Here is a 13,778-nt window from a genome sequence, read left to right on the forward strand (position 1 = left end):
CAGAATCTTCAAAAAGGCTCATTCCAGAAATAGTTGCTTGCACATATACAACAGCCTATGCTGCTGGTGCCATAGCTTTATTCATATAAAGACTGTTCTGTGTATCTTTTTTTTCTGTCCCAATCTCAGTTCCACTGTACTGGCATTACCAGCAGTAGTTACACTACCAAGATCAGTTTGGTAACTGTTACAGACCAAAAACTGATTGCTTGCACTGACATTCCAGCAAGTATGATAGATATGCAAGAAAGAAGGCATCCAGGAAAGGAGGATTATGGTGTCAAAACATTTTTTGTCTACTGTTCTGTTCACAAAAAAAAACAATTTCTGTATTACAATTCAATACTTCCATTGCTTCCACAACTTAATGGATTAAATGACACAGAAATCTTGGAGGACTGGCTATTCACAATGTGATTATCTAGAATAACATCTTTATCTCTTTGGCCATCAAGACATCAACTACCTACCTGCACACCTGCTCCACACCTAGTTTTATCTTTCAAGCCTATCTCCTCCTACCTCCACATGTCCTGAATCCACACGATGGCACTACACCACACCTGTGCCAAAAGCTGCCCAAATATCAGAACCAAGAATTCAGCATATAAAAAGGGATATTTCTCAACAAAAATAAATGTCAGTTAGAACTTACCTTGCATCTCTAAGCATGAATATTCATTTTAACTTTCTCTCCAGATGGGCAATGCACATAAAGGCAAATCTGACAGTACAGGGAGGATTCCAGAGGCAGGGATCATGGTTCTGCGTGTATGATCAACTTTGATAAGGTCCATGGTACACTTATAGGAAAACCTGTTCCATTTCATCTGAAAACCATTTGGGGGAGGGGGAGCAAAAGCTCTTCCATATGGTGAAAAATGATGAGATGTATACTTACTTTCTTGTCAGTCTTTTTAGAAAGGTCACATACAGCACTTTGTTCCACACGCATTTTTCTACAAAGGTTACCCAGTCTATCTTGTTCCAAAGACGGATCAGCCACAGTTGTCATTTTTAACTGATGTTTGTCTATTTCTAAAAAAAATAAAATAAAAAGTTAGAAAATGTTTTTCTTCATAACAAATCTGCATTTTGTTTGCTGCAGAGTCTAAGATCATCTTGCTTTAACAACTGTATTCTCATCTATCCACAGTGGGAAAACAGTGTAGTTTTCCTTCCTCTTTGTATCTACATTTCACCAGTTAGTAGCTCTGTTATTCATTTGACCTTAGTTTGTAGGTATGCAAACCAGAAAAAAAGTAACTACGGGGTTTTAAGAACAGAGAAATAACTTCTATAAAAAGAACAAGCAAGTGAACCAACTTGTTAGATTATTTTTTACATTAAATAAAAAACAACAACAAACTTTCTACATGAATATCACAGGAATAATACTGACCTGGAGAGGAGGTAGTAGGCAAGATCTAATTTAGGATTCAGGATACAGTAATGGGATCATTTAAGTGCAGGTATTATTAGTCATCCTTCTGTCTCATCATCCAATATTCCAAAAAGGGAATATTTCCACAGATATCCATTTCATCACTACCTGCAAAAAAAGATTAGCTGAAGATCATTGTGCTATTAAAGATCAAAAAGAGACATGATTGTTTTTCTGCCTTGAAAAAGAATATTTTTTTCCCTCCTCCTATAATTATTATCATCATCTCTTAATTAATCCAATAGAATAAGTGGCTTAATTAGTTAACTCTTCCATTTATTTAATCTATTTGCCAAGTAATATTTTTCATTTAAACTGAAAAGTTTAAATGAAAGTTTAAATGAAAAAAAATTTAAACTAAAAAATTTAAATTTAGGACTGTAAGCCCTAAAGTATAGTCATGTCTGTATGATTAATGTGTATAATGCAAATTCAAGTATGTACTGAAACTTATAGGTAATATTTATAATATATATATTTCCTAATTATAATTCTGATCTATTTCCTGCCTGTGTGAAGAGCATTAATAAAAAAAGGGTTTAGATTTCTTTGTTTGAACGAACATTCAGTTACAATTCTGGTTTATTTGTTCAGACTGCTGACATTTCCATGGTCTTTTATTAAAGACCTGATTAACCTGCAGAAAGAGCATGATGTTTGTACAAAGCTTATGTTCTCTAAACCCACTTCACACCCACATATTGCCTTCTGTTAGGGGAACATCGGTAATGTCAGCATCCTGTATCATATGACAACACCTTCAGAGGACTGACCCCATTGTCAATAGAGCATGATTTCTAACACCAAGAACCAGAATATGAGTAACAGAGTGTGTTTGCCTTAGCCTTTGGTCAGCTTCTATGCTGCTGGTATAGTGCAGCATATTGTTTGGAGCGCACACAAAATCTTTTGACCATGCAGCCCTACTAAGACCTTTACCCACACTGCCATCCGCTGTGCTGGCATCCAGTTGCTGTAACAATCAGCTTTCTCACAGTAGGTTTGCTACTTCTAGACAAATTACAATAACTGAAGCCGTCTGCACGTGACTTTCTGAGATGTGCTGGGGATAGCATTCTCCTTTCTGAGCTAATCACTGTTTCCCTGTGTTAGGTGTCTTTCAAAGTGAAAGCACTGTCTGCAGAGACATGCAGAGAAAAAGAACACAACTACGAAAACTTACCCGGGACCATTTTAAAGTAAGCTGCCAGGAAGATCTTGCATCAAATCAAAAACCAACTAGTGTCTAAAATGGCTAATGAAATCAAATAATTTAAAAGCTCAGTACCCATTTCCTGTTACCTGGTGACTCAGACTATGACACTTAGAAACATGGCATCTAATCACCAGATCAGCAATTATTACTCTTATCTAAGCCAGGTAGGTGATCAACAGTTAACAATTCTAAATGCAAAGTGGATTATTAATATTATACAATACCATGAGGTCTACCCTTCAGATGCAGAATTGCTAACAGGCTATAAAATGCAAGACATTATCCTACCAAAGTCACAGTCAACTAATTTAACTTCACAAGATGAAGCTAAAGGGGGAAAAAAAAAAAAGTAATAGTGAGGAGATGGAACAAGGAAAAAAAGATTCAGAATTACATCATTACAAAGCCAAATGCAATTGCAAACCTGAACTGATTAAGATTACTCTAAACAACAATATCTCAATTTATCAATCTATTTTGCACAAGCGAAATAATCCCATATCTCATAATATAAAAAAAATAGTCAGGAGTTCCATTTTTCTCGGCTGGCAACATACGGTTTGCATTTCACTTGTGCATGATGTTTATATTATTTCTCCAACTCTGCATTTTCTAGGAAAATGAAGCTGACTACATACTTAACCCCGAGCAAAATTTGCAGATGTGAAAATATATGTACACACTTTATTTTCCTCTGTGCATCTTCTCTTAGTGTGGCCTTGAACATGGAAGACATCTAATATTCAGTAACTTAGCCAGGTATGCAAGGAAGGCATGGACTTGCATGTCTTGTGCAAGACTTTTCTGTGAATGCAACGTATTAGTAGAGAAAAAAATTATATCAAAATCTCCGTGAATCATAGAATCATTAAGGTGTGAAAAGACCTCCAAGATCATCTGGTCCAACCATCACCCACTAAATCTCTTTTATGAGATGGGAGTATGAACACAAAATTCTGCTTGTATATACACACCTCTTTACGGTACACTGCAAATTCACGCATCAGTTAATTCCAACCCTGTTTTGTGACTCAAATTGATGCTGTGCCTCTCACCTTTGCCAGATAGCTATGGGTTCCACCAAAGCCACGCAGCAAAGACTCCATATAACAGAAACATGAGACTTGGGGGGTGAGAAGGGAATTTCATGCAACTACTTACCAGGCATTTTCTGTCTCTCTGTATACTATGATTTCCCTCTTTAAGCTCCTGTCGATCCCTTTTATTTCCTATATGTCTGTTAGCACCTCAGCTCAACCTGCTTCCTGAGGTGTTAACAGTCCCAGGAGGCAGGAGACAGCATTTTCCAACCAGCAAGGTACTCTGAAAATATGAATCTTCACAGTGTTCCAAACATGAAGATTATACACATTGAAAATACCAGGGTAAGAGGAAAAGATTAGTCTTCAAGGACCAGAAGGACAGCAACCTAAATGACGCAATTATTTAAGGATCAAGAAGTACAAGAGAACTCGGGACAACATTTTTAAAGGAACTATAAAAACGCTCAACTTCCAATGAATATGTACCCTTCAAGATATTTCAAAAGCCAGACTACATCTTTAAAAGTATAAAATAGCAAATTAAAAGTTAGTAGAAATTAAATTATTTTTTTTTTTAAGCATGACCCCTGAAAATGCTAGATGTAAGATTCATCAGAATCTTACATATACAATATTAATACAATATTGTATTAATGTTGTATAATATTAATATTGTATATGTATAGTATAAATATTGTATATGTATGTACCTATGTATATGTATACAATATTAATACAATATATAAAAATTACAATATTAAACCACAGCTAAACTTGATCTTAGCCAAAAGGGCACTTGCCTGTATTCAGTTTTGAGTAACATCTATATCAGATTGGCACTCAAAGCCCATACAATGACCTTTTTAAAATTCATTTTTAACATTTGGTTTTATGGAAGTGAGAGAAAACTTCTGCCCAGATGCTGCCTTGTAACACAGAGGGGAAGAACATGGGAGGAAGCACCTCATGAGGCCATACTTGTTATTCAGAAGAAAACAGTGTCTATATTATTTGAAAGGCATAGAAATCTAGAAATCCCTTTATGATAAAAAAAAAAAAAAAAAAAAAAGGCAAGTTATTTTCACACAATTTCCTTTAAAAAAAAAAAAACAAACAGTTGGATGTAAGCCAGGGCATCATGGTATGTCACACAGTTGTGAATTTAGAGATGAAAATGTATGAGTCCTCATAATTTGATGGAACTGATTACTGAAAAGTTTTTTTTGTTTTTATTAGGGAAAGAACATGTGCTCACGGTCCTGACTGGAACCTGGAATGTACAGAAATAGCAAAGCAGCTATCACTGATTTCTAGAATAGGGGAGGATATTTTGTGGCATTGTGAAAAGGCTTTTCTTGCCCAGCTGGTTTTAAACGATACCAAATACAAAATCCTTTGGACTTTAATCATCCTGGCAAAGGAAAGAAGTGTTGGAAGAGTTTAATACCTGATTCTTTATCTGGATGCTTTCTGTTCTAAAGATGCAGGAAAATAGCTGTTTCAATCTAGTAACTTTTCCATTTCTAAATTCTGCCTCTCACAGCAACAAAACAACAGCATTCTTCTGCTCGATCATGAAATGAGACTTTAAGAAATGCAATAGCAAACCTTGAAGGGTGAATATTAAAGCTATCTTTCCCTCTGTACAGCCAGAGTTGCAGTCAAACATGCATGAGTTCTGCTGACAGTGCCTTCATGCTGGCTCTGAGGGACAGCACGCAAAATAACCTAAGAAATATCTGTAGGCTTGTCATGTGCTAATATCCTTTTGATAATGCAAACTGTTAATCCTAACCCAGGTAAAGAGAAGAAAAGAAATTGGGTTCTTATCTTAAAGAGTCCACATTGGCCAGATGAACATTTCAAGGTCATCTGGTATTGCTATAAACAAAACAAACCTGTTGGCTCTATTATATTGCTGAAATCCCATCTGACTGACAGCATTTTCACCAAACACAAGCAATTTATTTTTGTTTTAAACTTTAATTAAGTATTATAGATTGAAGTGAAATTAATTAATAACTTTAAAGTACACTGACCCAGAGAGCCAATACCTCAATCAGGTGAAGCCTTGGGAAAGGAAATGCATGAAATAAAATGAAGCTGTTCAGTCCCCTCAATCTCACCCAGTAAATCAAAGAAAAGAATTTTTATATTAATTGGCAATGAGTCTATGTCTAGTCTGACTGCTGACACAGTTAGCCATAATAATAAAAAACATTTCTGTGGGAAGTGAAAATGCAGTTTGAATGTTAATAATGCCTTCATTTTCTGTCCTGATTGATTTGTTTGAATAGTATTCAAGCAGCAATGTCCCTGACTCAATTGCCTATCTCAGGAGAATCACAGAAATCAAGTAACTTATGGGTTGGTGATTTATACAAGTGTCTCTCTGTATATGGAGTTCCATTTCAGAGACAGTTCTGGAAAAACATACTGGTGATTACCTGAAAAATCACTGCAGAACAAGTTTCAAATTCTAAGCATTTTTCCATTGCACATTTCTTACTTTTCTCACAAATAGACATTGCTTAGCAAATACAATATGGAAGAAAAGGATCTTTGGTGCAATCTGGACAGTAAAATTACTTTTGTCCTCTAAAATTTAAAGTATTCAGACTATTTTTTAAAAAGAATTAAGAGAGCATGTTCTGACTGTCTTCCCCAAGCAAGCCCATAAAACACCAATTGAGTAATCATAAATTAGTTAAATCTCTCCCACATCAGGCTCAATTTGCTGATACATGCAAAAAGCCAATGCTAGTGAGCCAAGCCTCTGTGTGTTAGGTCTGTATTTTGTTATAAAACTTTGCACCACATATTTCAAGTATGTTTAAAATGTTTACATTTCCATTTTCCAAACAGCTAAAGAAACGTGGGTGCACAAATTCATTATTAAAAGCAGCATTTTTAAATCTTCTGACATTGAAAATCTTAATTTCAGTGTTTTCTTCATATATTAAATGTGAATGACCACTATTCGTGAAGTTCAGAGAATTAACTTTTGCATTATACATCTGTTAAAGGCCTCATAGGTCATTTGAGTTCTTATTAATATGGAATAAAAAGAGCTTAATAAATACAATCCACTAATAATTCTTCTTACATTACCAGAGTCGTCGTTTCCATACAACGTACATTTTCAAACAATGAAGCCTAACAGTCAAAATAAATCATTGAGGATTTGTTGGGTTTTTCTCCCCTATGGAAAGCAGTAGTAGTAGTTCAAAATACAACTCCATCTGACAGAGATGTGTCCAGTAGATTTGGAAAGAAGAGCTGAGCTTGCAAAGTTTGGATATTTCATTTTCTAGTCAAATGGGAAGTAGATGCCTCAAAACAATAGCTTTCATACCTTAAAAGGATGAAAATCATCCACCTGTGCCTTTCCTTAGTATTAGATAATGCTGTACATTACAAACATTACAGATAAAAGATTTAAAGAAAAACTTTTGAAGTAGAGGGATGGCATGCAGTGATATGCAGTGAAATCCCCTATCTTTTCTTGCTGAGGCCAGAGATGGAAGGGACAGATTGACTAGAAAGAAGTTCCATACATGAAAATTATAAGTAGAATGGAAGCAACCCTTATTGTAAAGAATGTGAAAACTGATAGATTATTTAAAATTGTCTTTGCTAAAATCAGACTTTCAGATGCTTTGCCTACCCCCCTCTTTGGGGGCTGAGCATCAACAAGTGCACTGCTGCATACTTGGAGTGTTGAATTATGACCTACTACAGCAACAGTACACTTGGCATCACAGCTTCACAAATTATCAATTTATATTCCTGAACAAATATACAATTAAGCAGAGTTTTTCCAAATGGCTCTAGAGGAGACTTGGGATTAAACAAAAATGTTGACTAATTTATCCCTGACTTCCCTTGATAATATTCACCCTGTTTTCTAAGTGCTGCTAGTCATTCATGTTAATAAACACTTAAAATATGTCGAAGAACCCTCACACCTATTTGGAATGGATACTGTAGAACATGAGACGACGAGCAAGGTTTAATTCACACAGCAGTCATTTTTCAGTAAACCGAACTGTTCTGGGAGCAAGCTTAGGGTCCTCACTGCTAAGCAACTCCTGCATCATTCCTTCACTTCAGCAACAGAGTAGTGATTTACTTCCAGCATCCTCCCAGAGACAAATGAAAGGCTGGCCACTCTACCATCAACATCAAACACCACATAATATGCGATGTTTCTAGTCAACATCATGTAACATTAGTCTCCATAGGACAGAAAAGAAACAAACCACTATAGTCACAGAGGGCAGAGACATGTCAGACAAAAACAAAAGAAAACAGTCATTGATAACAGAGAATTCTGTTAAGCCACCACCATTTAGAGTGTACATTTAGTTCTATGTACCCACTTCAGTAGGAAAAAGTGTAGAAAACAACCATGAAGGGCATGGTAGCAATATCTTGATGTGTTGGCATCAATGACATCAGTAAAATCCAAGGACCTGGATCTTTAAATGGGTGCTCCACAGCATTGCTACAGTTAAGCAGATAGGGCTGTGCTGTCTTTACACTAACAGCTAAGGAGCTGTCCTTGGAGCTGAATGCTTCAGCTATAAGAGGAGGATATGCAGTTAGCTTTAACTTGTCTCATTAACAAAGAACAGGCAAACTTGGGCCCCTCGCTACAAGAAGGACATCGAGGTGCTTGAGCAGGTCCAAAGAAGGGCGACGAAGCTGGTGAGGGGCCTGGAGAGCAAGTCCTACGAGGAGCGGCTGAAGGAGCTGGGCTTGTTCAGCCTAGAGAAGAGGAGGCTCAGGGGTGACCTTATTGCTCTGTATAAGTACATTAAAGGAGGCTGTAGTGAGGTGGGGGTTGGCCTGTTCTCCCATGTGCCTGGTGACAGGACGAGGGGGAATGGGCTAAAGTTACGCCAGGGGAGTTTTAGGTTAGATGTTAGGAAGAATTTCTTTACTGAAAGGGTTGTGAGGCATTGGAACGGGCTGCCCAGGGAGGTGGTGGAGTCACCATCCCTGGAAGTCTTCAAAAGACGTTTAGATGTAGAGCTTAGGGATATGGTTTAGTGGGGACTGTTAGTTTTAGGTCAGAGGTTGGACTCGATGATCTTGGAGGTCTCTTCCAACCTAGAAAATTCTGTGATTCTGTGATTCTTATGTGTGAGGCAAGCATAAACGCCAGAATTCAGGCAGCTAGCTGAAAACAGCAGATTTGTAGTTGCTTGTCAGCGAAGACAACAGAAGTAAGACATACTCCATAGTAACAGCAAAATGGGAGGCTATGAGCACAAATATTCACACAACTTTATTAGAGCGAGAAATACTTAAAATATTTCAATATTCTCAAAAAGCACTTAATTCACATTTCCAAAAGAAAAGATTTTCACAGAAACATTTGTCTTTTACACCCACAATTAGTATTTTGTGGACAATTTTCTAGAGGCATAAAGCGTAGATACTTAAAACACTTACACCTCACCATGTTCTTTCTTTATTATAAGCAATAATTATTCATGCCTTCAGTACTCCTAAGTGTAGCACAGTTATTCAGATAACACGCCTATATAATTCTTAGAGCATACACTTAAGATATGATGCACAAAATGCTTAAAATCTTTTATCTAGAGATAGTATTTATTACATGAAAAATACCCCTTTGTATGCAGATCTATTTAAATCCTATGCAATTAAAAAAAAAAAAAAAAAAGTTGTTCTCTCGATAAACCCTATGGAAATGAAGTTTCTCTCCGCACACTACTTTTGTGCTGGTAGAAGGTTATACTTCAAATAAATATGCTACATCAGTTCCATGCCTCTTTCTCTGAAGTTCTTATTGCTAGGATTTCATTTGCAAAGTATTTGAGCACAGTACATAACTCAAGCAGGTTCTTGTCAACATGCATTAACACCTTTTACTGCTTCATTTATAAGAGGCATTTCCTCCCTGCTCCCTCCATAGCATTTGTATTGAAGCTCATTATTCTACAAGTTGCATTGATGTTGCTGTGTGAAGTTCAGACTTAACAAAGCTGCTCATCTACATACTGCAATACTTTAAGTAGTTACCTATTGATTTTTGTTTCTTTAAAACCATTATAGCTGCTTCTATATTTTTCTTAAACACCCAATCTAAACGTAGAAGATGGCACACGGATGCAACAGAGTTCTGCAAAGAACCTCATAAAGTTTTAAAACTATCTAGCTCAATTAAAAGAAATGCATTTCCTTCTTTTTCATGTAGAACATGAAATAAATTCCATGTCTTAAGTGAAATCCCCTTTTTTAAAGAAAAAAAAAAAAAGACGCACCCTGTGAATTAATGTATCATGTTCTAATCAATATCACAAAAATAGTTGATTTGGTTTTCCACATTTAAGAACTTCTAGAAGTACAGTAGCCTTATGGCAATTTCTGGACATAAGCATTTTAAAAGACATGTTAGAACTACTCAATTATAAAATCAGACAGCAGTATTTTTAGCAAGACCTTTCTAAGCAAGCCATTTAAGATATATTACACATAGGTGCCCAGAGTCCTGTCATATATCTTGAGCATGGATGATATGTCTGCAAGAATGCTTGTAGTTTCATATCAATTTTTCAAATTTTATTAATTGGTTTAATAGTCCCGTGACACGCTTTTTTTTTCTTTTTCTTTTTTTTTTTTCTTAAAAGATACTAGCTATTTTGGCCCTCAAAGTTCATCATTTTATTAAAAAATTAATTTTTTAAATGGCAGCATGACTCTTAAAAGACAGAGATTTTTAGAATTAGTCTTTCTTTAATGCTCACCTCAATACTGATCTAAAAGATAAAAATACTTGGATGGATGAACTCCAGCCATTATGGCTTCAGATAAGTCTATACGCATGCATTTCCCCAACATTAATACAAACCCACTGTCTTTCAGTTTGCAAAAGATTGCTCCTGATTTGATGTCTTAAGGTGGATTCATTCCCATCTGGTAGACTAAGCACCTTTTTGCATTATAAGACGTATTACATTCAGTAACTTTCTGAAAGCTTTTTAAGTTGGCTGCTTTTTGTGTGGGTAGATTAACTGCCAAAGTTCTCATTTGGTGAGTAGTAAACATTGCTAGTGATATTTGCATGATCAGTAGGCAAAATTCAGGTCCTTATTCGAGTGACTGCATGATTCAGTAGTGATTTGTCTTCTGGCTAGTTTCTCAGTTTCATCTGTGCTTTTGAAAAATAATAGTACAAATTGTGTGTAACAAAATTTAAACCTACTGACAGGTTTTATTATGAAACCTACGTTTGGGCCCTTTAAAAACTTTCATCATTATCCTAAGCTGAGTGAGTGTGAGCAGATTTATGATTTTGGTTGGAAATGATGCTGAGCTCAGAGGTTTCATATCATTTAATGTGAAACCAGGCAAATCTTAGCAATTTTGTTTTACTTTTAATATGTACTTTTGCAAAAGTTCAAACATGAAATGCAAAGGAGGGCTAGAGAGAGTAAGAACAGACAAAAGACTACATGAATCTCTGGAAACAAGTGGTACTTCACCTTTCTTGAAAAACTGGAAGGATGTACACAGGTGGAATACTCAAGAGTTGCAAACACTATGTAGATTGTAATTTTCACAACATTCAGTCTTGAGTTATGTTAGTATCAAGGTCCCCTGGTCATCAGCTTCAAATGACCAAGGTAGCCACTGTAATTTTCTGTGGTCAATGTGATACACAGTCTCCTTTTGCTTAGGTGCAGCATGCTTACAGCCTTGGCGAGTGCACAGAAGGATATTACTATTACTGGTTCCTATGGAGCATTAAAGCTGTACTCTTCTCGGAGATGATGGTCCCTTCACTACTGATATAAAACCAGCCATTGAAGTAAAATGCATGACACAGGAGATGAGATTTTTGAGCAGAAAAAAATTGAATGATCCCACAGTGAAAAGGCAAATGCCAAAGAGAAAGGATATGGGACATGAAATGCAGGAGTGGGAAGAGAGCCATTAAGTACATGAGGCAGCTAAATTCCACAAATTGAACATGGGTGTCTAACGTAGGTGGTGAGGCAAGTGATGGTTCTGAAGACATAAGCACTACTAGAAAAGGCAAACTAGAGGATTCAAACAATGATCCACAAGAACCTTGTCTTCAACATGTACATTAGAGGAGGCTGGAAAGAAATTGCATAGTACGCAACACATAAGGTCACTTCAACTTAGATCTTACTCTGACCAAGGTCTTAGTCTGCCACCCAGTAATTAAATGCTGGATTTCACAAGTGAGCAGAGGTTTAAAATATTTTCTGATTCTCAGTAATATTTGCTGCAGTGATTCTAGATACTTTTGTTAGATATGTAAATGTATTGCAGTCTTCTGCTGCAATAGCTATTCTGTTGCAATATTCTGCATTAAAGAACAAGTAATTTACTATTCCTCTCCCATCAAAGAAGCAATGAACTCCCCAAAGGACCTTGTTCTTTATAACATCTTTCAGTAAAAAAAAAAAAAAAAAGTCTCATGTTCATTTTGCATACTATAATTAAAAATAAATAAATCAATTTTTTCTCAGCCACTATTAACCAATTCAAATACACTTTGATGAAGATTTCTCTGATGACTACTATGGCTACTAGTAAAAACACATTATTTATAAAGTAATAATGACATTGTTTTTAAAGACTAATGGATAGACTTCAGGCTATTGAGTCTGCTTTTAAAGGTTGGTTTGTTCAACTTTTGATAGATTAGCTTAGTTTCTGGGATTTCTCTTGAATTATGTGAACAGGTTCATAAATATTTCTGTTTAAAAGGTGGATATGGAAGTCAAATATTCTGAGTTTGACAGGGGGGAATAATATTTTGTTAGCTTCTTTACAATGTTGAGAGAATCCATATGGAGGTCAGACTTCTGATTCAGAAGCACGTCATTTTCCCTTCCCAGGCAAACCAAAGACTGGTCTAGAAGTGATATGGGTGGTGCTAATTTTCAACATTGTCTTCAACAGGAGGAAGAAAAACAAAAACCATAAAGTATAACTGGGCAAAGACTAAATGCATCCCTGAAGGTATCTGCCAAACATGACAGTTTCATAATGTCAACCCTCCATTCAGCACTAAAAAATCTAATTTCTAGCTATACATAACATTTTCTACTATATTTTCCCCAAAGTATCAAGACATTTATGCTGCAGCTAGGCAGTCTTGAAGCTAACAAAAGTCTTTGGATTTGAAAGCACTTACCAGAGATTTATTTTCAACAGGAATAAATCCTTGACTTTGCATGCACTCAAACTAGGGCTGCCAAAATAATCCCCTCAGGGAGAACCACCAGGAAATGGGTCCACGACAAGCAATGTCTAGTGTAGAAATCACAAAAAATAAAGAGTGAGGGAAGAACTAAGGCATCAGCACACATACCAATCTTCAAGTGTCGTTATTGATTGGATAATCAAAAACTGCATTGCTCAATAAGGACAGCAGCTAATCTATATAGTAGTGACAGGGAAACAAATCTAATTTTAGTTGTGGTTCTTTTGCAACATGAGAATTAAATATATATATACACACACACACACACATATACATACATTCTTTTGTAATTTTATTAGCCCAGATAAACTACACTGATGTAGAAAACAAATCTAATGTTATCATGGCACAGATATATACATTTATCAGAGGTTATCACATAAAAATTAGAAACATCTATTATTACAAAAAAAAAAGATCTGTGCAGTTTTAATCTCAATTCATGATTCTTTACTGCTGAATAGCCTACACCCTTTCCCCCTCTCAAGTCTACCTTTTAGATAATCAAGCTAATAAACTTTCAAAAAGCCTAAATCCATACCCATATCACATTTTTAACGTCTAATTAGCTAGGTCACTTCTGAAATTAAGATATAGCTCTTACATTATTTTTTTTCAGTCATTTTTTCCACTGTGTTATAATGTAAAAAATTAAATTACTGATCCTTGCTTCTATTTTACTTTTTTGAATGCTAGAGTAACAATTGTCATTCCATCACTGTAGAACCAAGCTCAGTTTCTGTGTTAGCATTTTTCCTTTGTACTGATTTTTTCTAATAAGTAATAACAACACATGACAAT

General features: G+C 35.8%; 1 protein-coding gene and 1 long non-coding RNA gene across 3 annotated transcripts in view; both read right to left on the reverse strand.

Moving 5' to 3' along the window:
- RET (ret proto-oncogene) overlaps nt 1–772 on the reverse strand; it is a 101,593-nt gene extending 100,821 nt beyond the window's left edge. Inside the window, exon 1 of the mRNA XM_068688467.1 lies at nt 656–772. Within this exon, the coding sequence (XP_068544568.1) occupies nt 656–662 (7 nt within the window). The 5' untranslated portion in view covers nt 663–772. The remainder of the gene's footprint in view (nt 1–655) is intronic.
- Nucleotides 773–903: 131 nt separating this feature from the next.
- Nucleotides 904–13,778, reverse strand: part of LOC137859786 (uncharacterized) — a 170,267-nt gene continuing 157,392 nt past the window's right edge. Inside the window, exons 6-8 of one of the 2 annotated variants that reach the window (XR_011098549.1) lie at nt 12,909–13,024; nt 1,403–1,552; nt 904–1,038 (exon numbers count right to left, since the gene is read on the reverse strand). This is a non-coding gene — a long non-coding RNA (uncharacterized lncRNA). The remainder of the gene's footprint in view (nt 1,039–1,402; nt 1,553–12,908; nt 13,025–13,778) is intronic. The other variant, XR_011098550.1, reaches the window with a different exon arrangement.

Source organism: Anas acuta, chromosome 7 (genome assembly GCF_963932015.1).
Source record: "Anas acuta chromosome 7, bAnaAcu1.1, whole genome shotgun sequence".
NCBI lineage: Eukaryota > Metazoa > Chordata > Aves > Anseriformes > Anatidae > Anas > Anas acuta.